Consider the following 24,940-nt stretch of genomic DNA (forward strand, 5'->3'; position numbering starts at 1 on the left):
TACAGTGAAGCACCAAAACCTCTTGGTTGTATCTAGTGAAGCCCGTCTGTTAAACAGTGTTGGCCGCAGTCGGAGGACGCGGAGGAGACCGTAGCTTTGGTCTCCAGGACCGGAGTCTCTGCTGTACTCTGCTCTTCTGCTCCTCTGCCTGCCTTCACTCACACACCGCGCTCGTTTTCGCTCTTTCGCTCCACTCTCACGTGCATGCTGCTCACTCCACACTGCAGAAGAGTTAGTTTAGCTCTGAGAATATCTAGTGAATGTTCAGTGGACGTTTGGGCAGAAATAACTGCTGCAGCTCCTCCAGACCAACAGAGGTTTTCCGTGTCTTGTGAAGTGACGGGGCTCCACAGAGAGAAACGTTATCGTCTCCGACTTTCGTTGACTTAACGGCAACAGGTGTCGCTGTTAACAAGCAATTTTTGATTCTTACAAACAGTCCCTTTAAATAATGTAAGTGAAAAAAACAGCTTTTAACTAGAATTACAGCGTTATGGTTGTACGTCTCCACCAACCAGTCAAGTTGCAGTTTACACCAATGTCTTTCCAAAATGTCATCACTTCATCATTTTATCCTGTTAAGCATTAGTGTGAAATTGTCATAATTAGTGTATAAACGGACGGATGGACCATACCAACCATAAAAACAAGAATTAAATCTTGAAGTCTTTTTTTTTGCACAATCCCCTACAAAGGTTATAACAATTATTAGGTTATTATGTTAAGAAACAAGGAAATTAAGGAATGGAGAAAGGCCACGGCTAACTTCTTCACTAAACATTATCAGTTATGCAAGAGGCAATGCCAAACTGATCCAGAAACGGGTATAAACAAAAACTAACGGGGAAAGACCACAGGTCAGGAGTTTGGTCAGGCCAACAGCGCTCTAAAGAAGAAGCGTCATGCACGTTCAAGGCACGTGCCCAGATGCAGGCTACAGCTTAACAGTGTGTTGCTGAAGAGGTTAGTAGAGCATCAGTCTCTTTTTCAAATGTGTGAAATTGAATTATGTATACACACTTGATTAGATAGTTGGCTAGTACCAGCTATAAAGTTAGTAACCATCCCTCAATCTGGTTGTTTAGCCTTCTGGCTCGCTAGCTATTCGTGACTAGTGATAGCAAAACATCCTATTTAATATTGGTAAAGGAGAGCGGTGTGAATCTTATAGCAGTGAGCTGATTCTGTTTCTACCACCACTATCACAGGTGATAGTTGGCAAAACACTTTTGATATCTCCAGGTGAAGATGCAAAGGAAAATGATGTTAAAAAGTGATGTATGTAGATTTATTCATTTCATGTGACCATTTCAGACCAATCAAGTGATAATGATGATGATGATCAGAGCTGTTGTGTGATCTGGCTTTAATATCTCTGTTCTCTAAATTAATTTGCATTGTTGCCCCTTAACATTTTCGGGTGAAGCACACACTATTTAGCTCTTCTTCAAGGAAAGTGACAGCAGTGGAGAAGCTAGTGTAGTGAGTGAATAAGTGTAATCACAGCAGCACAAATAATTGTGTGCTCCAAAGCTCTGCATCTCTCTATATTCAAATATAAATATTCAAATTGCAAACTTAATCATGTGTGATTTCCACAATGACACAAGTCTAGATTTTTTTAAATCTTGGAAAGAACAATTCAGCTGTTCCTTGACTGTATGGGACATGTCCCGACCATCTACATGCTGCGCCACATGGTTGCATGTGTGCATGCAGAGAAAGTTTGGTTACGTTTACTGATAAAATAACGCAGAGGAATGAGTTTGAAGTTCAACAGCAGGATAGAGGAGCTCATTGAACGTTGTTTTGTAGGTATAGAGGCGGGTCTGACTGTCGGAGGAAACTCTGTAGAAGGACACAGTGCCAGCCGGCCAATCCAGATACACCCCCAACCGACTGGAGCGCGAGCAGAGGGAGACTACACTGACCATGAGGTTGTCATGCACAACAAAACAACCATCATCAGAGCCAATCAGACACCAAGACTTGTCGTTGCATCCCAGCTTGCAATCATTCGCATCCCCTTTCCTGCCGATGGATCTGTACGTCAACCCAATCCTGAAGGGCTCCTCGACCTCGAACTCCCAGTAACAGCGCTTATCTAGACCGTGTTCACCCAGCACCTGTTGGCAGTGATCGAACCTGTCCAGGTGAAGGGAATGTTGCTGCTCGTCTTTCACCCAGGTCACCTTTCTGTTCCCTTCAGAGAGGAGGAGGTTCTTGTGGGCTGTTTTGGGGTCCCAAGTGAGCTCACGGGCATCTGGAGGTAAGAAAACACTTTGTTTTAGGAGCAGCACTCCAATGAGCAAGTGACAAAGAAAAAGTGCCTTACCTCCAGGAAGAATTGTCAATATGCTTGTTCTTCTGGTGTAAATGACAATAAGTGCAGTAGAACACACCCTGGACACACCTCACATTCATACATAGGGGGCAATTTAGAGTCAACAATGAACCTAACCTGCATGTCTTTGGACTGTGGAAGGAAACCGGAGTACTCGACAAACTCCACACAGAAGGGCCAGGTTGCCAGGTTTGAACCTGCGACCCTCTTGCTATGAGGCGACAATGCTAACCACCGTGTCACCCCAAAGAGAAGTGAGAAAGCTTACAGCACCTGGTATTCCCAGGCGGTCTCCAATCAAAGTACTAACCAGGCCCGACCCTGCTTAGCTTCCGAGATCAGACGAGATTGGGCCTGTTCAGGGTGTTTTGGCCGTAAACCTTCATTGAAATTACTATTTGCAATTTATCACTGTGTTCACAACATTCAGCTAATGTCCAGGAGCTCCATGATACTTACATTTCTTGAATCCCGGTATCATCCGGTTACTTCCGCCATGGTCAAAACTGTGAAGAAAAATGAGGATAGAACAGATCAGACAAAGAACAACCATTTGACTAACACTGTGTTGCTTTCAGAACCTTTGCTATCAGAGTATCAGATGTGTCCATTATGAATCTATCCAACCTATAGTGCTACTGTACATTACTGCATGTTACCAGAATTCGGTCCGATCATAGAGTATCCTTGAGCAGTTTTACAGTTGGCAGTACACTCCATATCACCATAGTGGATTTGTGAGATACTCTAGCGGTACTTCTCTCTCAGTTCAGTTAAAAAGTCAAAAATCTAGTACTCTAGCATTATACTTACTTGAGTTTCTTGAGCTTGTTTTGTGGATTGGTCTTCAGCTCAGAGAGCAGCTTCTTTCCTGCGTCTCCTGGATGATTGTAGCTCAGGTCCAGCTCTATCAGATGGGACGGGTTGGACTGGAGAGCCGAGGCCAGAGAAGCACAGCCGTCCTCTGTGACCTGACAACCTGACAACCTGAGAAAACAGTGTTTTGTTTATTAGCATGCACGTTCGTGATGTATTTATATAGAGCACCTGCATCAGTAGCGAGTTTCTTGCATCCCTGAATGAATGTAAGAAGGTAGATGACGAGCAGCCCTTCAGCAGGGATGAATGCATATATGGGGGTGCTGTTGTGGCAGCTTCAATATTACAGGAATGGTGGGGGAGAAAATGAGGTTTGCATTACATGAGAGTTTGATGGTGGTAGTACAGAAGTAGAATCTGAATGTGAACGTCCAATAACTACCTCAGCGTTTCGAGTCTGCAGCATTGACTTGACAGCCCATCACAGAGCAGCTCCACTCCTGAATCTTTCAGGTCATTGTTGCTCAGATTCAGATCTCTCAGAGGTAAGTTGGGGAACTTGAGACCAAAGGCCAGATGTTTAACCCACTCTTCGGTCACTTTGCAGTCTGCCAGTCTAGGGGTGGATGATTGGGTTATAATGTGATCAACAAAAAGGCGCAACTGCATCACTCGAGAGTGAAAGAACAACTGCTACCACATTATGTGACATGTTATAGGGAAGGCAAACTTACATGACCTTTCTGCTGCTCCTCACAGCTGGTATCATCCTCCTTCTGCCTTCCTCTGATGTGTTGTAACTCTTCAAGTCCAACACATCCAGATAATTCTTTGATACCTGCAGCATGTAGGCCAGCGCAGAGCAGTGCAGGGGAGTCAGCTCTGCTCTTGAACGATCTGACTTTTCCAGATATTCTTGAATCTCATCTTTGACTTTGTGATCTCTCATCTCGACCATATTCTGGAAGAGGTTGATGCAACCGTCCGGAGAGAGGGCCTTTCTTCGGATGGCTTTGAGGTGAGTCAAGATTTTCTTGTCGGTATCTTGGCTTGGGTCCGGCGATGTCAGCAGACCCTCAAGGACTCTCCGGTTGGGTTCTACCATGAGGCCAAGGAGGAATCGCAAGAAGAAGTCCAGGTGGCCATTCTTCTTCTCCAACACTTTGTCAACTGTCATCTTGAGAAGATCGAGTAAAGAATGTTCTTCGTCCTTCAGATCGAGGAAGTTGCCGAGCTCTTTTGTATTCTTGTTTGTGAAACAGTCATAGACAAAAAGAGCTGCAAAGAACTCCTGTATGGTCAGGTGCACAAAGAAGAAGACCTTTTTCTGGGAAAAGACTTCTTCTTCCCTAAGAACTGTGGTGCAAAATCCAGAGTAGATGGCTGCCTCTCGTATGTCAATGCCACAGTCTTCCAGGTCTTCATCGTAGAAGATGAGGTTGTTCTTCTGCAGCTGAACAAATGCAAGCTTACCGAGTTTCACAAGAAATTCCTTGTGTTTCTTCAGAAGTCGCTTTTTGTTTTCCTCAGTCTTCTTGTCGAATTTTCTACTTCTGCGTTTTGTCTGGGCAAACAGGAAATGCGCCATCATCTCTGTTAGAGTTTGAGGAGTTTCAGCTTTCTCGTCTCCCCCAAAGATCTCCTTAAATAAGACGGCAGCAATCCAGCAGAAGATCGGGATATGGCACATGATGTCGAGACTCTGTGAGGAGCGAATGTGCGAAATGATCCTGTCAGCAAGATTCAAATCCTGACTGAATCTCCTCCTGAAGTATTCTTCTTTTTGTGGGTCACTGAACCCTCTTATCTCCGTCACCATGTCGACAAACTTCGCAGGGATCTGATTGGCTGCTGCTGGACGGGATGTTATCCACAGGTTAGCATCAGGAAGAAGGTTACCCTGGATGAGGTTTGCTATGAGATTACCCACAGATGTTACTTCACTGACAGATTTGATCGGCTTGTTCTCGAAGTCCAGTTGAAGTCTGCTTTCATCCAGACCGTCCAGGATCACAATAACCTTGGCTTTGAGGAGATCTTCTGAATCTTTCAGATTGTGGATCGCAGGGTGGAATTCAGTCAGGAGCTTGTGCAAGCTTTTGTTATCTGTACACAAATTCAGCTCTCGGAAAGCCAGACTGAAAACAAGATCAATATCCTTGTTTGCTTTGTCCTCGGCCCAATCAAGAATGAATTTCTGCACAGAAAATGATTTTCCAATTCCTGCAACGCCCTTCGTCAGGACTATTCTGGGGGGTTTCTCTTGGCCGGGCGAAGGTTTGAAGATGTCACTGAGGTCGACTGAATGTTCAGAAGATTGTTGTTGTTTGATGTGTCTGAACAATTGTTCTTCATGTGGCACTTCACTCTCTCCAATGGTGATGAAGAGTGTTGTGTAGATGCTGTTCAGGGAGTTCTCTTGGTCATCATCACCTTCAGACGTCGAAGTAAATTTCTTCTTCATTGCTTTTTTAAGATTCTTCGTTTCTTTCCAAAGATGGCTGCCCCCTGAAACAATCAAATGCATGCTTGCAAATTCCAAATTCAAATACTGATGAGGCCACATTAATGTCTTACTAGCATTAGCTGTAGTAGCAGTAATAGTAGTACATGTACAAGTATCTAAACTTACCAGTGTCGTCCTCCGTATCCCTCTGGTGTTCTGGATCTTTTCTGGGTTTCTTTCCACACTTGGTGCAGGGGTCGTCTGAACTGACGCACAGTTTGCATGACCAGTGTCCACAGCCTAAACTGACTGGATCCCTCAAACCTTCCATACACACTGAACAGCTGGATGGCTCCCCAATCGGCTGGCTGTAGGGTGATCAACAAATGTCTACATTAGTCCTGCCAGATCGGTTGTCGGTTGTCGGTTTTGGGGCCACAGTTCCATACGTTTCTGGTTTTGGTCATCATTTCCATTTATTTCACAAAGACAACTTTCCTGGACAACTACAGCTTGTGTTCATTCATACAGGGTAGTAGGAAATTCATTGTTGATAATTTACGTTGCGTACATACTAAAACATAGACCTTCTTGGAGTGTATCAGGCTAATTCAGCAGAAATGATTTGGATAACAGGGCATAACGAACCGAAGAATATCACGTACCGATCCGAAGGTTCTGTACCAAACAATTAGGGACAAATGCGCACATGTAGGCATACTTTAACATCCCCAATAGAAATTATGTTTAAAATACAATTTAAAAAAACTGTATAACATGTATAAACGGCTAATAAAACAGTAAAATAAAATGTAATATTTTTAAAAGTTACATATTGTCTTTCAAGAGATTCCAGCTCCAGTCCGGCAGTCACAAATGTTTTCAATATCAGTGTCTTTATGAATCTTTGATGAACCTTAATATGCTTTTAGATGTAAGATATTTTCTTTACAGAATAAATTTAATCAAATTACCTTGGTGTCTTTTCAAGACCAAAGCTGAGCGGCTCGTACATGGATCTGTCACTCTTCATGGAGAGACAGCTGGGACCCCAGGACTCAGCTTCACTCATCTGTGACCTAAAAAGACGAGATTGAGATATATATATACATTAGGGCTGTCAAAGTTAATATTAAATGATAATAACCCGTTAACATAAAATCATTTTAACGCCACTAATTTCTTTAATGCATTAACGCAATCGATCTTCCGGAGGTTGTTGCGGCTCAGATTTAAAGCTAGAGTGAAGATAATGGTATCATATTAAACTAACGCTTCAAACTTGCGCTAAATTTTGGAGAGGAAAAAAACTGTCATGTCCATTTTCAAAGGGGTCTCTTGACCTCTGACCTCCAGATCAGTGGATGTAAATGGGTTCTATGGGTACCCACGAGTCTCCCCTTTACAGACATGCCCACTTTATGATAATCACATGCAGTTTGGGGCAACAACGTGCAGTTTTTGGCATGCAGTACAAATGTGTTATTTTCATCTATTCTAAAATGGTGCATTTTAATTTGTTTCTTTTAAAAGTTACATATTGTCTTTCAAGAGATTCCAGCTCCAGTCCGGCAGTCACAAATGTTTTCAATATCAGTGTCTTTATGAATCTTTGATGAACCTTAATGTGCTTTTAGATGTAAGATATTTTCTTTACAGAATACATTTAATTAAATTACCTTTGTGTCTTTTCAAGACCAAACCAGAGCGGGTCGTACATGGATCTGTCACTCTTCATGGACACACAGCTGGGACCCGAGGACTCAGCTTCACTCATCTGTGAACTAAAAACACAAGAGATTGAGATATAAACTGTATATCCAACGCCACTCATTTTTTTAACATATTAACGTAACTTGTGATTTTTAGGTTGTAGCGGGCTCGGGTTTTAAAGCTAGAGTGAAGATACTGGTATCATATGAAACTAAAAACCTGATGAATCCATCGGTACCAACCATGTCATACTAGCTTGCCATGAAGGAGGTTAACTAACGCTCCAAATTTACGCTTCATTTTTGACAAAAAGGAGTCCCTTGACCTCTGACCTCCAGATCAGTGAATGTAAATGGGTTCTATGGGTACCCACGATCCTCCCCTTTACAGACATGCCCACTTTATGATAATCACATGCAGTTTGGGAAGATTGGAGATTGGCTGGTAGTGGTTGAGGCAGGATGGATCGAGGGTAGTAGATCGTTCCTGGGTGACTACAGCTTATGTGTGTTTATAATTTTTTTTGTGTTGTTGTAATTTATGACCCTCTAAGTGCTTAACAGAATGAATTTTAATTTAACCTTAAAATGCAAGCAATATATTTTCTTTACAGAATACATTTAATTAAATTACCATTTTGTTTTTTCAAGACCAAACCAGAGTGGCTCGTACATGGATCTATCACTCTTCATAGAGACACCGCTGGGACCCGAGGACTCATTTCCACTCGAATGTGAACTAAAAACAGAAATATTTTTACTCATGTATAACTTTTGCATAGAACACATCTATAACCTACAATTTATCTATTAATAGTGCACAAAATTTAGGATTACCGTTTTCTTTTAAACCAGAGCGGTTCATACATGGATCTGTCACTCTTCATAGAGTCACCGGCGGGACCCGAGGACTCAGCTTCACTCATCTGTGGCCTAAAAAGAGAAGAGACACTACTCAAATAAATAAATTAATAAATAAATAAATATATTTATGATAGGCTATTACATTACCTCATCAGCTCACTGCTGGAGCCTATTGGCTGTTCAGGCAACACTGAGGAGCTCAAAGCGATGGATCGCTTTCTCAACTTCCTCTTCTCAGCCATTTCTGCAGTCGTATCTGAAACACAACTACAGGAAACCCAAAATGACATGTTATGATTGGAGCATATTGTTTTATGCTAAATGCAGAACCTGTGAGGGTTTCTGGACAATATCTGTCATTGTTTTGTGTTGTTAATTGATTTCCAATAATAAGTATATGCATACATTTGCATAAAGCAGCATATTTGCCCACTCCTATATGTTGATAAGAGGATTAAATACTTGACAAATCTCCCTTTAAGGAACATTTTGAACAGACAAATGTGCAATTAATTTGTGATGAACTATGAACAATCATGCAATTAATCACAATTAAATTTGTTTCCATCGACTGACAGCCCTAAGTTAATAGTCCAAACAGGGTCATACACCTTTAAGAAAGAAGGAGGTGTAACTTAAAGAAGGGGTGTGACTTGAAGCCGTCTTGCAGGCTGCAGATTGACACTAATCAAGTTTTAATAAAACTGGCATACAGACTCCCGCAATACATCAGCACACACTACATCCACAGCATGTCCGGACTCAAAACCATCCAAGAAAGAAACACCGTCCTCACCCAGAGATCTATACAGAGAGCCATCCATAACCTGCCATGACACAGTTAATACATGAAGGACAACCAGAACACCACCTCTCCATAATACTCCAAAACAAACCACCATAACTATCAAACCCCTCCACCACCACCAATACTAACCCATGATTACATTTAACTCCAGTTACAGTCCACACACCACACACAACCACATCATCTATTTATCCATCATTCTTTTTACTTCTATCTATCTATCTATTTATATTTATTTTACTTTATTTTATCTTATTCTTTTTTAATCTTGCCTTAATTTGATTTGACTGACAGACAGCCACCCCCCACCACACTGTACAGTCACATGATATATTGCCGTGAAGGAGGTTAACTAACGCTCCAAATTTACGCTTCATTTTTGACAAAAAGGAGTCCCTTGACCTCTGACCTCCAGATCAGTGAATGTAAATGGGTTTTATGGGTACCCACGATCCTCCCCTTTACAGACATGCCCACTTTATGATAATCACGTGCAGTTTGGGAAGATTGGAGATTGGCTGGTAGTGGTTGAGGCAGGATGGATCGAGGGTAGTAGATCGTTCCTGGGTGACTACAGCTTATGTGTGTTTATAATTTTTGTTTGTGTTGTTGTAATTTATGACCCTCTGAGTGCTTAACAGAATGAATTTTAATTTAACCTTAAAATGCAAGCAATATATTTTCTTTACAGAATACATTTAATTAAATTACCTTTGTGTCTTTTCAAGACCAAAATAGAGCGGGTCGTACATGAATCTGTCACTCTTCATGGAGTCACCGGCGGGACCCGAGGACTCAGCTTCACTCATCTGTGACCTAAAAAGACGAGATTGAGATATATATATACATTAGGGCTGTCAAAGTTAATATTAAATGATAATAACCCGTTAACATAAAATCATTTTAACGCCACTAATTTCTTTAATGCATTAACGCAATCGATCTTCCGGAGGTTGTTGCGGCTCAGATTTAAAGCTAGAGTGAAGATAATGGTATCATATTAAACTAACGCTTCAAACTTGCGCTAAATTTTGGAGAGGAAAAAAACTGTCATGTCCATTTTCAAAGGGGTCTCTTGACCTCTGACCTCCAGATCAGTGGATGTAAATGGGTTCTATGGGTACCCACGAGTCTCCCCTTTACAGACATGCCCACTTTATGATAATCACATGCAGTTTGGGGCAACAACGTGCAGTTTTTGGCATGCAGTACAAATGTGTTATTTTCATCTATTCTAAAATGGTGCATTTTAATTTGTTTCTTTTAAAAGTTACATATTGTCTTTCAAGAGATTCCAGCTCCAGTCCGGCAGTCACAAATGTTTTCAATATCAGTGTCTTTATGAATCTTTGATGAACCTTAATGTGCTTTTAGATGTAAGATATTTTCTTTACAGAATACATTTAATTAAATTACCTTGGTGTCTTTTCAAGACCAAACCAGAGTGGGTCGTACATGGATCTGTCACTCTTCATGGACACACAGCTGGGACCTGAGGACTCACCTTCACTCATCTGTGAACTAAAAACACAAGAGATTGAGATATAAACTGTATATCCAACGCCACTCATTTTTTTAACATATTAACGTAACTTGTGATTTTTAGGTTGTAGCGGGCTCGGGTTTTAAAGCTAGAGTGAAGATACTGGTATCATATGAAACTAAAAACCTGATGAATCCATCGGTACCAACCATGTCATACTAGCTTGCCATGAAGGAGGTTAACTAACGCTCCAAATTTACGCTTCATTTTTGACAAAAAGGAGTCCCTTGACCTCTGACCTCCAGATCAGTGAATGTAAATGGGTTCTATGGGTACCCACGATCCTCCCCTTTACAGACATGCCCACTTTATGATAATCACATGCAGTTTGGGAAGATTGGAGATTGGCCGGTAGTGGTTGAGGCAGGATGGATCGAGGGTAGTAGATCATTCCTGGGTGACTACAGCTTATGTGTGTTTCTAATTTTTTTTGTGTTGTTGTAATTTATGACCCTCTGAGTGCTTAACAGAATGAATTTAATTTAACCTTAAAATGCAAGCAAGATATTTTCTTTACAGAATACATTTAATTAAATTACCTTTGTGTCTTTTCAAGACTAAAATACAGCGGGTCGTACATGGATCTGTCACTCTTCATGGAGTCACCGGCGGGACCCGAGGACTCAGCTTCACTCATCTGTGAACTAAAAAGAGAAGAGACACTACTCAAATAAATAAATTTATAATAGGCTATTACATTATGTCATCAGCTCAGGCAACACCGAGGAGCACAAAGAGTTGGATCGCTTCCTCAACTTCCTCTTCTCAGCCATTTCTGCTGTCGTACCTGAAACAGAACTACAGGAAACCCCAAAACTTTGCTTATTTAATCATTTTCTACCTGTTTATTGTTAATTCTGGCTAATTTAAGGTGCATTATCAACAACAGGCGTAGATAATGAAGGACAGGATTTTTTTTTTTAACAGTACATTCATTTAACTTTTGTCCAAAGAAACTTAAAATGAATGCATTAAAACCACGTAAGAACAAGATAAATATAAATATCACAGTGCAAGTGCTTAAAAATCTTTATATTTTATAATAATATAGCTCTATTATTATATTATAATACAATGCAATTTTTTAACAGTGCAATTTGTAAGAATATCATATGCGTTTTTATGTCAAATCTGAATCTGAAAGGTAACTAAAGTTATCAAATAAATGTAGTACAGAGTATGAAGCACAAAAATTCCCTCTGAGATGTAGTGCAGTAGAAGTATAAAGTAGATTAAAATGGAAATACGCAAGTAAAGTACCTCAAAATTGTATTTAAAAACAGTACTTTAGTAAATTTAAATGTATGTGTATTTCAATGTGCAGCAGGTCCTCACTATATTGAAATATCTTCGGAATACTTGATAAGATATTTAGGATGCAACGATACCGAGTACCGATCTGATACCAGTGTTTAATTAATAATCTGTGTGCCTCGCTGTGTGCAAGTGACTGGGATCATTCTGTTATGTGTAAGGAAATATCAGGCTTGACTTAATAAATCTCAAACATTGCTTTCCTAACATATAATAAATACATTTAGATAAACATTTAGGGAATTGTTATTTATTATTAAAATAATAAATCGTACACCTGCAACTTGGTAAAAAAAATCTTCAAAATTAAACCTTTATAATGCTCATCAAAACCTAACTTAACTGTTTATATACCACTGATAATAACTGTGTTTTTATTAGTATTATTAGATCAGTTCAGACATAAACAGCTGTTAAAGCCCACTGACAGCTGATCCAGATGTGATCAGCTGATCTGATGTCATCAGAAACGGACGTCGCTCCACGTGACGCTTCAGAGGAAACGATGTCTCATTCTTTCTAAAAACATATTTCCTCTCTTCCTCTCTCCTCGTGTCTTTTCCTCACCTCCTCCGCTCGCATCTCCCGAGGGACTAAGACGCAAGGAGAGGAGTTGAGGAGAGGAGTCGAGGAGAGGAATCGAGCTGTATAAATCAGAAATGGGAAAAGCCTCTACAGTACAGCAAACATGAGGTTTTTTACAGATCCATTTCAGCTCACGAGGAAGCAGCCAGAACCAAACAAAACAACTAACCACAAACAACACGAACCAGGAAACCTGGAAGTATCTGGTTGAAATCATAAATGATGACTCACTTTTGTGTTTCTTTGAAGATTGAAATGATCTCTGGTCGTGTGGCTGCAGCAGCAGCTCAGACAACATGGACGACAGTCTAACTTTTTACTTTCACTTTAGATGTGGGCTGGGCTACTCAGACTGATATATAGATCATTGATATTGAAATGCAGTGATGGGATGTATTTACCTAAGTACAGTACTTAAGTACAAATTCAAGGTACTTCTAATGACTTTTAGGATTTCCATGTTACTTTATACTTCTCCTCCACTACATCTCAGAGGTAACTATAGTACTTTATACTCTACTACATCTCAGAGGTAACTATAGTACTTTATACTCTACTACATCTCAGAGGTAACTATAGTACTTTATACTCTACTACATCTCAGAGGTAACTATAGTACTTTATACTCTACTACATCTCAGAGGTAACTATAGTACTTTATACTCCACTACATCTCAGAAGTAACTATAGTACTTTATACTCTACTACATCTCAGAGGTAACTATAGTACCTTATACTCCACTACATCTCAGAAGTAACTATAGTACTTTATACTCTACTACATCTCAGAGGTAACTATAGTACTTTATACTCCACTACATCTCAGAAGTAACTATAGTACTTTATACTCTACTACATCTCAGAGGTAACTATAGTACTTTATACTCCACTACATCTCAGAGGTAACTATAGTACTTTATACTCCACTACATCTCAGAAGTAACTATAGTACTTTTTACTCCACTACATCTCAGAGGTAACTATAGTACTTTATACTCTACTACATCTCAGAGGTAACTATAGTACTTTATACTCTACTACATCTCAGAGGTAACTATAGTACCTTATACTCTACTACATCTCAGAGGTAACTATAGTACCTTATACTCCACATCTCAGAGGTAACTATTGTACTTTTTACTCCACTACATCTCAGAGGTAACTATAGTACTTTTTACTCCACTACATCTCAGAGGTAACTATAGTACTTTTTACTCCACTACATCTCAGAGGTAACTATAGTACTTTATACTCCACTACATCTCACAGGTAACTATTGTACTTTTTACTCCACTACATCTCAGAGGTAACTATAGTACTTTATACTCTACTACATCTCAGAGGTAACTATAGTACTTTATACTCTACTACATCTCAGAGGTAACTATAGTACCTTATACTCCACATCTCAGAGGTAACTATTGTACTTTATACTCCACTACATCTCAGAGGTAACTATTGTACTTTTTACTCCACTACATCTCAGAGGTAACTATTGTACTTTTTACTCCACTACATCTCAGAGGTAACTATAGTACTTTTTACTCCACTACATCTCAGAGGTAACTATAGTACTTTATACTCCACTACATCTCAGAGGTAACTATAGTACTTTTTACTCCACTACATCTCAGAGGTAACTATAGTACTTTATACTCCACTACATCTCAGAGGTAACTATAGTACTTTTTACTCCACTACATCTCAGAGGTAAATATAGTACTTTATACTCTACTACATCTCAGAGGTAACTATTGTACTTTTTACTCCACTACATCTCAGAGGTTACTATAGTACTTTATACTCCACTACATCTCAGAGGTAACTATAGTACTTCATACTCCACTACATCTCAGAGGTAACTATAGTACTTTATACTCCACTACATCTCAGAGGTAACTATAGTACTTTATACTCCACTACATCTCAGAGGTAACTATAGTACTTCATACTCCACTACATCTCAGAGGTAACTATAGTACTTCATACTCCACTACATCTCAGAGGTAACTATAGTACTTTATACTCCACTACATCTCAGAGGTTACTATAGTACTTTATACTCCACTACATCTCAGAGGTAACTATAGTACTTTATACTCCACTACATCTCAGAGGTAACTATAGTACTTTATACTCCACTACATCTCAGAGGTAACTATAGTACTTCATACTCCACTACATCTCAGAGGTAACTATAGTACTTTATACTCCACTACATCTCAGAGGTTACTATAGTACTTTATACTCCACTACATCTCAGAGGTAACTATAGTACTTCATACTCCACTACATCTCAGAGGTAACTATAGTACTTTATACTCCACTACATCTCAGAGGTAACTATAGTACTTTATACTCCACTACATCTCAGAGGTAACTATAGTACTTCATACTCCACTACATCTCAGAGGTAACTATAGTACTTCATACTCCACTACATCTCAGAGGTAACTATAGTACTTTATACTCCACTACATCTCAGAGGTTACTATAGTACTTTATACTCCACTACATCTCAGAGGTAACTATAGTACTTTATACTCCACTACATCTCAGAGGTAACTATAGTACTTTATACTCCACTACATCTCAGAGGTAACTATAGTACTTCATACTCCACTACATCTCAGAGGTAACTATAGTACTTTATACTCCACTACATCTCAGAGGTAACTATTGTACTTTTTACTCCACTACATCTCAGAGGTATCTATAGTACTTTATACTCTACTACATCTCAGAAGTAACTATAGTACTTTATACTCCACTACATCTCAGAGGTAACTATAGTACTTCATACTCCACTACATCTCAGAGGTAACTATAGTACTTTATACTCCACTACATCTCAGAGGTAACTATTGTACTTTTTACTCCACTACATCTCAGAGGTATCTATAGTACTTTATACTCTACTACATCTCAGAAGTAACTATAGTACTTTATACTCTACTACATCTCAGAGGTAACTATAGTACTTTATACTCCACTACATCTCAGAGGTAACTATAGTACTTTATACTCTACTACATCTCAGAGGTAACTATAGTACTTTATACTCCACTACATCTCAGAGGTAACTATAGTACTTTATACTCTACTACATCTCAGAGGTAACTATAGTACTTTATACTCTACTACATCTCAGAGGTAAATATAGTACTTTATACTCTACTACATCTCAGAGGTAAATATTGTACTTTATACTCTACTACATCTCAGAGGTAACTATAGTACTTTATACTCTACTACATCTCAGAGGTAACTATAGTACTTTATACTCTACTACATCTCAGAGGTAACTATAGTACTTTATACTCTATTACATCTCAGAGGTAACTATAGTACTTTATACTCTACTACATCTCAGAGGTAACTATAGTACTTTATACTCTACTACATCTCAGAGGTAACTATAGTACTTTTTACTCCACTACATCTCAGAGGTAACTATAGTACTTTTTACTCCACTACATCTCAGAGGTAACTATAGTACTTTTTACTCCACTACATCTCAGAGGTAACTATTGTACTTTTTACTCCACTACATCTCAGAGGTAACTATAGTACTTTATACTCCACTACATCTCAGAGGTAACTATAGTACTTTTTACTCCACTACATCTCAGAGGTAACTATAGTACTTTATACTCCACTACATCTCAGAGGTAACTATAGTACTTTATACTCCACTACATCTCAGAGGTTATTATAGTACTTTATACTCTACTACATCTCAGAGGTATCTATAGTACTTTATACTCTACTACATCTCAGAAGTAACTATAGTACTTTATACTCTACTACATCTCAGAAGTAACTATAGTACTTTATACTCTACTACATCTCAGAAGTAACTATAGTACTTTATACTCTACTACATCTCAGAGGTTACTATAGTACTTTATACTCCACTACATCTCAGAGGTAACTATAGTACTTCATACTCCACTACATCTCAGAGGTAACTATAGTACTTTATACTCCACTACATCTCAGAGGTAACTATAGTACTTTATACTCTATTACATCTCAGAGGTAACTATAGTACTTTATACTCCACTACATCTCAGAGGTAACTATAGTACTTTATACTCTACTACATCTCAGAGGTATCTATAGTACTTTATACTCTACTACATCTCAGAGGTAACTATAGTACTTTATACTCTACTACATCTCAGAGGTAACTATAGTACTTTATACTCTACTACATCTCAGAGGTAACTATTGTACTTTTTACTCCACTACATCTCAGAGGTAACTATAGTACTTTATATTCTACTACATCTCAGAGGTAACTATTGTACTTTTTACTCCACTACATCTCAGAGGTATCTATAGTACTTTATACTCCACTACATCTCAGAGGTAACTATTGTACTTTTTACTCCACTACATCTCAGAGGTAACTATAGTACTTTATACTCTACTACATCTCAGAGGTAACTATAGTACTTTATACTCTACTACATCTCAGAGGTAACTATAGTACTTTATACTCTACTACATCTCAGAGGTAACTATAGTACTTTATACTCTATTACATCTCAGAGGTAACTATAGTACTTTATACTCTACTACATCTCAGAGGTAACTATAGTACTTTATACTCTACTACATCTCAGAGGTAAATATTGTACTTTATACTCTATTACATCTCAGAGGTAACTATAGTACTTTATACTCTACTACATCTCAGAGGTAACTATAGTACTTTATACTCTATTACATCTCAGAGGTAACTATAGTACTTTATACTCTATTACATCTCAGAGGTAACTATAGTACTTTATACTCTACTACATCTCAGAGGTAAATATTGTACTTTATACTCTACTACATCTCAGAGGTAAATATTGTACTTTATACTCTACTACATCTCAGAGGTAACTATAGTACTTTATACTCTATTACATCTCAGAGGTAACTATAGTACTTTATACTCTATTACATCTCAGAGGTAACTATAGTACTTTATACTCTACTACATCTCAGAGGTAAATATTGTACTTTATACTCTACTACATCTCAGAGGTAACTATAGTACTTTATACTCTACTACATCTCAGAGGTAACTATAGTACTTTATACTCTATTACATCTCAGAGGTAACTATAGTACTTTATACTCTACTACATCTCAGAGGTAACTATAGTACTTTATACTCTACTACATCTCAGAGGTAACTATAGTACTTTATACTCTATTACATCTCAGAGGTAACTATAGTACTTTATACTCTACTACATCTCAGAGGTAACTATAGTACTTTATACTCTATTACATCTCAGAGGTAACTATAGTACTTTATACTCTACTACATCTCAGAGGTAACTATAGTACTTTATACTCTACTACATCTCAGAGGTAAATATTGTACTTTATACTCTACTACATCTCAGAGGTAACTATAGTACTTTATACTCTACTACATCTCAGAGGTAACTATAGTACTTTATACTCTATTACATCTCAGAGGTAACTATAGTACTTTATACTCTACTACATCTCAGAAGTAACTATAGTACTTTATACTCTACTACATCTCAGAAGTAACTATAGTACTTTATACTCTATTACATCTCAGAGGTAACTATAGTACTTTATACTCTACTACATCTCAGAAGTAACTATAGTACTTTATACTCTATTACATCTCAGAGGTAACTATAGTACTTTATACTCTACTACATCTCAGAAGTAACTATAGTACTTTATACTCTATTACATCTCAGAGGTAACTATAGTACTTTATACTCTACTACATCTCAGAAGTAACTATAGTACTTTATACTCTACTACATCTCAGAAGTAACTATAGTACTTTATACTCTACTACATCTCAGAAGTAACTATAGTACTTTATACTCTACTACATCTCAGAGGTAACTATAGTACTTTATACTCTACTACATCTCAGAGGTAACTATAGTACTTTATACTCTACTACATCTCAGAGGTAACTATAGTACTTTATACTCTACTACATCTCAGAGGTAACTATAGTACTTTATACTCTACTACATCTCAGAAGTAACTATAGTACTTTATACTCTACTACATCTCAGAAGTAACTATAGTACTTTATACTCTACTACATCTCAGAAGTAACTATAGTACTTTATACTCTACTACATCTCAGAAGTAACTATAGTACTTTATACTCTACTACATCTCAGAAGTAACTATAGTACTTTATACTCTACTACATCTCAGAGGTAACTATAGTACTTTATACTCCACTACATCTCAGAGGTAACTATAGTACTTTATACTCCACTACATCTCAGAGGTAACTATAGTACTTTATACTCTATTACATCTCAGAGGTAACTATAGTACTTTATACTCTACTACATCTCAGAGGTAACTATTGTACTTTTTACTCCACTACATCTCAGAGGTAACTATTGTACTTTTTACTCCACTACATCTCAGAGGTAACTATAGTACTTTATACTCCACTACATCTCAGAGGTAACTATAGTACTTTATACTCCACTACATCTCAGAGGTAACTATAGTACTTTATACTCTACTACATCTCAGAGGTAACTATAGTACTTTATACTCTACTACATCTCAGAGGTAACTATAGTACTTTATACTCTACTACATCTCAGAGGTTATTATAGTACTTTATACTCTACTACATCTCAGAGGTAACTATAGTACTTTATACTCTACTACATCTCAGAGGTTATTATAGTACTTTATACTCTACTACATCTCAGAGGTAACTATAGTACTTTATACTCTACTACATCTCAGAGGTAACTATAGTACTTTATACTCTACTACATCTCAGAGGTAACTATAGTACTTTATACTCTACTACATCTCAGAGGTAACTATAGTACTTTATACTCTACTACATCTCAGAGGTAACTATAGTACTTTATACTCTACTACATCTCAGAGGTAACTATAGTACTTTATACTCTACTACATCTCAGAAGTAACTATAGTACTTTATACTCTACTACATCTCAGAAGTAACTATAGTACTTTATACTCTACTACATCTCAGAGGTAACTATAGTACTTTATACTCCACTACATCTCAGAGGTTATTATAGTACTTTATACTCTACTACATCTCAGAAGTAACTATAGTACTTTATACTCTACTACATCTCAGAAGTAACTATAGTACTTTATACTCCACTACATCTCAGAGGTAACTATAGTACTTTATACTCTACTACATCTCAGAGGTAACTATAGTACTTTATACTCTACTACATCTCAGAGGTAACTATAGTACTTTATACTCTACTACATCTCAGAGGTAACTATAGTACTTTATACTCTACTACATCTCAGAAGTAACTATAGTACTTTATACTCTACTACATCTCAGAAGTAACTATAGTACTTTATACTCTACTACATCTCAGAGGTAACTATAGTACTTTATACTCCACTACATCTCAGAGGTTATTATAGTACTTTATACTCTACTACATCTCAGAAGTAACTATAGTACTTTATACTCCACTACATCTCAGAGGTTATTATAGTACTTTATACTCCACTACATCTCAGAGGTTATTATAGTACTTTATACTCCACTACATCTCAGAGGTTATTATAGTACTTTATACTCTACTACATCTCAGAAGTAACTATAGTACTTTATACTCCACTACATCTCAGAGGTTATTATAGTACTTTATACTCTACTACATCTCAGAAGTAACTATAGTACTTTATACTCTACTACATCTCAGAAGTAACTATAGTACTTTATACTCCACTACATCTCAGAGGTAACTATAGTACTTTATACTCTACTACATCTCAGAGGTATCTATAGTACTTTATACTCTACTACATCTCAGAGGTAACTATAGTACTTTATACTCTACTACATCTCAGAAGTAACTATAGTACTTTATACTCCACTACATCTCAGAAGTAACTATTGTACTTTTTACTCCACTACATCTCAGAGGTAAATATAGTACTTTATACTCCACTACATCTCAGAGGTAAATATAGTACTTTATACTCCACTACATCTCAGAGGTAACTATTGTACTTTACACTCCACTACATCTCAGAAGTAACTATTGTACTTTATACTCTACTACATCTCAGAGGTAACTATAGTACTTTTTACTCTATTACATCTCAGAGGTAAATACTGTAGTTTTTACTCCTCTACACCCTCAAAGGATCTGAATACTTATTACAACCGCTGCAAAACTGACTAGTAGTCAGTGAATTACAATGCAAAGTGACAACACAACTGAACTGCATCGTTTGAAACTGGATGTTCATTTAACAATTATTTGGCTAATTTTGAAACAGTGCAGTTGCAAGAAATTAATAATGTGATTATTATTAAATTGTCAAGTTCAATTCACTTTTTTTGTTTTGTTTTTTGAACACAGATTCCTGAGACACATCAGACCTCAACAGACCTGTGAGTAAAAAATAAGGCAGCTCATTCTATACGATCACCATGGTGATGGTGCTTTTAAAATGATGCTTCTTGAACCTTTTTGTTCTGCAGATCTAAAACAAATCACGATTGTTAAACGGCATCATTTATCTCTCACCTTAAATATATTCAGACAATCACAGCTGAGAGCTGGAAACAAAGATAGCCTACAGCTCAGTGTTTTAGTTGAGTGTTGAAAGAGGATAAAAAAAAGTGCAGTCAGTGAAATGTTACATCATCTGTTTATTGAGTTTTGGGCTAATGAGACGTCTTTCACTGCAACATTCAGAAAACTTTACATTTTCATTGATGGGTTCTATGACAACACTGAGAAACAATCACAAACATATCAACATAAAATACATACAGACATCTCAATATATATACATTTTCTTAAATTCTGTTTTTTTTAATTGTGCGCTTCCATGAAAATATCAAACAAATTGGTTTTGGTTAAAAAAATGGCATTTTTTTCATGTTTATTTATCATTTTTAACAATACTCAAATCTAGAGTGTATTTAGCTTGATTTCACAGCCACAAAATATTTAGTCATCATAACTGACAAAGTGATGATTAAACTCTGATTTTGATGCCATCTATAAAGTATAAACTTCAAATGTTAAAAAGTGATGCAGTTACAATTAAAAACAGGTAAAACAATAGATTATAATGAAATGTTTTTTTTTGTACTAACACAAACCCCTACAAAGCTTATAACAACTTTTGCAAACAACACAATTTAAATATAATACAAACTCAACTGTTGAAATCTGATTTAGAACTTATTTGACAGGGTGCTTAACATGATTAAACTCTAATTTTAATACCATCTATAAAGCATAAACTTACAGGTAAAACAAAACAATTAAATGAAATGAAAATGTTTTTGTACTAACACAAACCCCTTATAACAACTTTAACAAACCTGCGGAATAAATGGCAAACAATTAAAAATTAATACAACAATATATAGAAACAATTTAAAACAGGTAAAACAAAAAAAATGAAAAAGAAATGAAAATTTTTTTGCCCTAACATAAACCCCCAACAAAGCCTATAACAATTTTTACAAACAATACAAACCTGAAATGATTTTCTTTTTTTGTACTAACTATCCCGTAAATGCTTATAACAACTTTTGCAAACAACACAAACCTGAAGAATAAATGGCAAACAATTTAAATATAATACAACAATATATAGAAACAATTAAAAACAGGTAAAACAAAAAAAAATTCAAAAGAAATGAAATTTTTTGGCACTAACACAAACCCCCAACAAAGCCTATAACAATTTTTGCAAACAACACAAATCAGCAGAATTTAGGGCAAACGAATTAGATATAATACAAACTCAACTGTTGAAACCTGATTCAGTACTTATTTGACAAGGTGCTTAACATGATTAAACTCTATTTTTAATACCATCTATAAACTTATAGGCTATGCTTCAAATGTTAAAGCGTTAAAACAAAAAAATTAAAACTAAATGTTGTTTGATTTGTACAAACACAATCCCCTACAAAACTTATAACAACTTTTAGAAGCAACACAAACCTGCAGAATTAAGGACACTCAAGTTAAATGTAATACAACGTCAAAGCTGTGTTCTACGTGTCATGCATACCGAAGTTTAAACAACTTTCGACACAAACCTATAACAATCAGACAAATGCTCACAGTTTAAGCACAATACATGATGCTGCTAAACAAAGTCAACGCTAATACAGCTTGACAGATACTGATACCAATATGTTTCATTTAATGTTAACGGCAGATAACTGATGATTAGAGCTGATACTGATCTTTGAAATGAGCTCAGAATCTTGTTAGCTTTAGGACGCGCAAATAAAATGGTTTTAGACATTATCATGTTTTTCTGTTTTCTATTTCATACACACATTTTAATGCTTTTTAATTCAAAGAAGATTACTGCCTTTAAGAAGATTATACAGGACAATCAGCTATTTATACTGTACAGATGTATGCAGATGTGACAACTCCTTAAAAAAATGTACAATTTTAAAAGAATAACTACGTGGATGAAGTTAGAGAACAATTGTGCTCAGGTTTAAAAGAAACATTGACTCTTGGTAGGAAACGTGAAACAAAAAGTCAAAGTCACGTGTTTTATTAACACATCAATAACTCAGTTGTACTCTGAATATTCATCGTATGATAAAAAGCTTTGATACATGGTACATATTAATCATGTGAATACATTTGAGCTATGTTACTGAAAGTTGATATTGTAGAAAACTTTGAAAGAACAGATGAAGGAAAAAGAGCAGCTGGAGTTCTTTCTGTATTATTTGCTTTTCAAAACATAAAGGGTAATACAAGATCATTGATTGTTGATGTAGAGTCTAAACTAGGGATGCACCAATACCGATACCAGTATCGGGCATCGGAGGTGATGCTGTGCTCATGTACTCATACGTGTACTCGCAAAACGGCTCCGATACCACTTTACGGCAGCGCAACGTTAACCTCTCGTCACCATCTTTCAGGTCCTCACGCTCCACCTCCCCGACGCTGCAGGCGAAACAGGCCGGTGGTGCGCCCGACCCCACTAGGCCGTGATCCCATCTCAGCCGGCGCGCACCGGCCCTCACTTTCATTGCACCACGGGGTTTTGCTTGCACCCCTCTGACTCGCGCGTGCGACACCTGGCACCTTTTACGTGGGCCGAGCCCCGCGACGCAGTTGGGGCGCACTGAGGACAGTCCGCTCGGTCGACAGTCGCACCGGGAGCAGGGGGCCCTGTCCCTCCCCGGGAGGGCGCAGCGAGCTCTTTGTCCACGGTGCAGCGAGGTCCGGGTGGGGAGCGCTGTAAAGCTGCGGCCGCGAGCCACCTTCGCCCCGAGCCTCTCCAAGCCAACCTAGAGCCGGTCGCAGACAGTATAAAGCCTGATTTATGCCTGCCGCATCCCCGAGGGTCGCTACTGTTCGCGTGACCAAATTGAAGTCACGTCACTTCTAGTTGCAAAAAAACAAGTCAGTGATGGCCAAACTGTGATACTCGAGGTTTCAAAACGGCAGTCCACAAACCAATGGATGACATCACGGAGACTACGTCCACTTCTTTTATACAGGCTATGGTTGTGTATTTGCATGTGGTTTCTTAAGTTGCAGTTCTCTCAGGGTCACCGTAAATCTGCACAACGCTGCTTGCGGGTAGATTGCCTTATGTTACACATAATAGTAGTTGTTAGCTAAGCTGTGTGGCTCTTGCCATGTTAGCAAAGTTCTCATTTAAATTTGATGATATCCTCTACTACAACTGTCTGTTTGCTACGCACTACTGCTGTTGTCGGCCCGTCATCTTTTGCACACGGAAAAAAGAAAAGGCGAAGCCTCTATTGGACATCTCCTAACCATCTACATGCTGCGCCACATGGTTGCATGTGTGCATGCAGTGAAAGTTCGGTTACGTTTACTGATAAAATAACGCAGAGGAATGAGTGTGAAGTTCAACAGCAGGATAGAGGAGCTCATTGAACTTTGTTTTGTAGGTATAAAGGCGGGTCTGACTGTCGGAGGAAACTCTGTAGAAGGACAGAGTGCCAGCCGGCCAATCCAGATACACCCCCACCCGACTGGAGCGCGAGCAGAGGGAGGCTACACTGACCTTGTTGTTGCCGTGCACAACAAAACAACCATCATCAGAGCAAATCAGACACCAAGACTTGTCGTTGCATCCCAGCTTGCAATCATTTGCATCCCCTTTCCTGCCGATCGATCTGTACGTCAACCCAATACTGAAGGGCTCCTCGACCTCGAACTCCCAGTAACAGCGCTTATCTAGACCCTGTTCACCCAGCACCTGTAGGCAGTGATCGAACCTGTCCAGGTGAAGGGAATGTTGCTGCTCGTCTTCCACCCAGGTCACCTTTCTGTTCCCTTCAGAGAGGAGGAGGTTCTTGTGGGCTGTTTTGGGGTCCCAAGTGAGCTCACGGGCATCTGGAGGTAAGAAAACACTTTGTTTTAGGAGCAGCACTCCAATGAGCAAGTGACAAAGAAAAAGTGCCTTACCTCCAGGAAGAATT

At 37.9% G+C, this 24,940-nt stretch overlaps 1 protein-coding gene and 1 pseudogene across 5 annotated transcripts in view; both read right to left on the reverse strand.

The window, feature by feature from the left end:
• Positions 1 to 1,272: 1,272 nt before the first annotated feature.
• Positions 1,273 to 24,940, reverse strand: part of LOC119481818 (protein NLRC3-like) — a 47,129-nt gene continuing 23,461 nt past the window's right edge. For 2 of the 5 annotated variants that reach the window (XM_037759065.1, XM_037759064.1), the window contains 11 exons: positions 8,333 to 8,452; positions 8,159 to 8,272; positions 7,956 to 8,060; positions 7,289 to 7,393; positions 6,584 to 6,688; positions 5,796 to 5,977; positions 3,898 to 5,671; positions 3,606 to 3,779; positions 3,158 to 3,331; positions 2,804 to 2,850; positions 1,273 to 2,263 (listed from right to left, as the gene is read on the reverse strand). In XM_037759065.1, coding sequence (XP_037614993.1) covers positions 1,737 to 2,263; positions 2,804 to 2,850; positions 3,158 to 3,331; positions 3,606 to 3,779; positions 3,898 to 5,671; positions 5,796 to 5,977; positions 6,584 to 6,688; positions 7,289 to 7,393; positions 7,956 to 8,060; positions 8,159 to 8,272; positions 8,333 to 8,427 — 3,402 coding nt within the window. In that variant the 5' untranslated portion in view covers positions 8,428 to 8,452 and the 3' untranslated portion in view covers positions 1,273 to 1,736. Of the gene's footprint in view, positions 2,264 to 2,803; positions 2,851 to 3,157; positions 3,332 to 3,605; positions 3,780 to 3,897; positions 5,672 to 5,795; positions 5,978 to 6,583; positions 6,689 to 7,288; positions 7,394 to 7,955; positions 8,061 to 8,158; positions 8,273 to 8,332; positions 8,453 to 9,704; positions 9,810 to 10,409; positions 10,515 to 23,529; positions 24,855 to 24,940 lie in introns of those variants that run through there. The other 3 variants (XM_037759067.1, XM_037759068.1, XM_037759063.1) reach the window with 2 other exon arrangements.
• LOC119482269 lies at positions 2,606 to 2,724 on the reverse strand (annotated as a pseudogene).

This window comes from Sebastes umbrosus, chromosome 22, assembly GCF_015220745.1.
Source record: "Sebastes umbrosus isolate fSebUmb1 chromosome 22, fSebUmb1.pri, whole genome shotgun sequence".
In the NCBI taxonomy this organism is placed as follows: Eukaryota; Metazoa; Chordata; class Actinopteri; order Perciformes; family Sebastidae; genus Sebastes; species Sebastes umbrosus.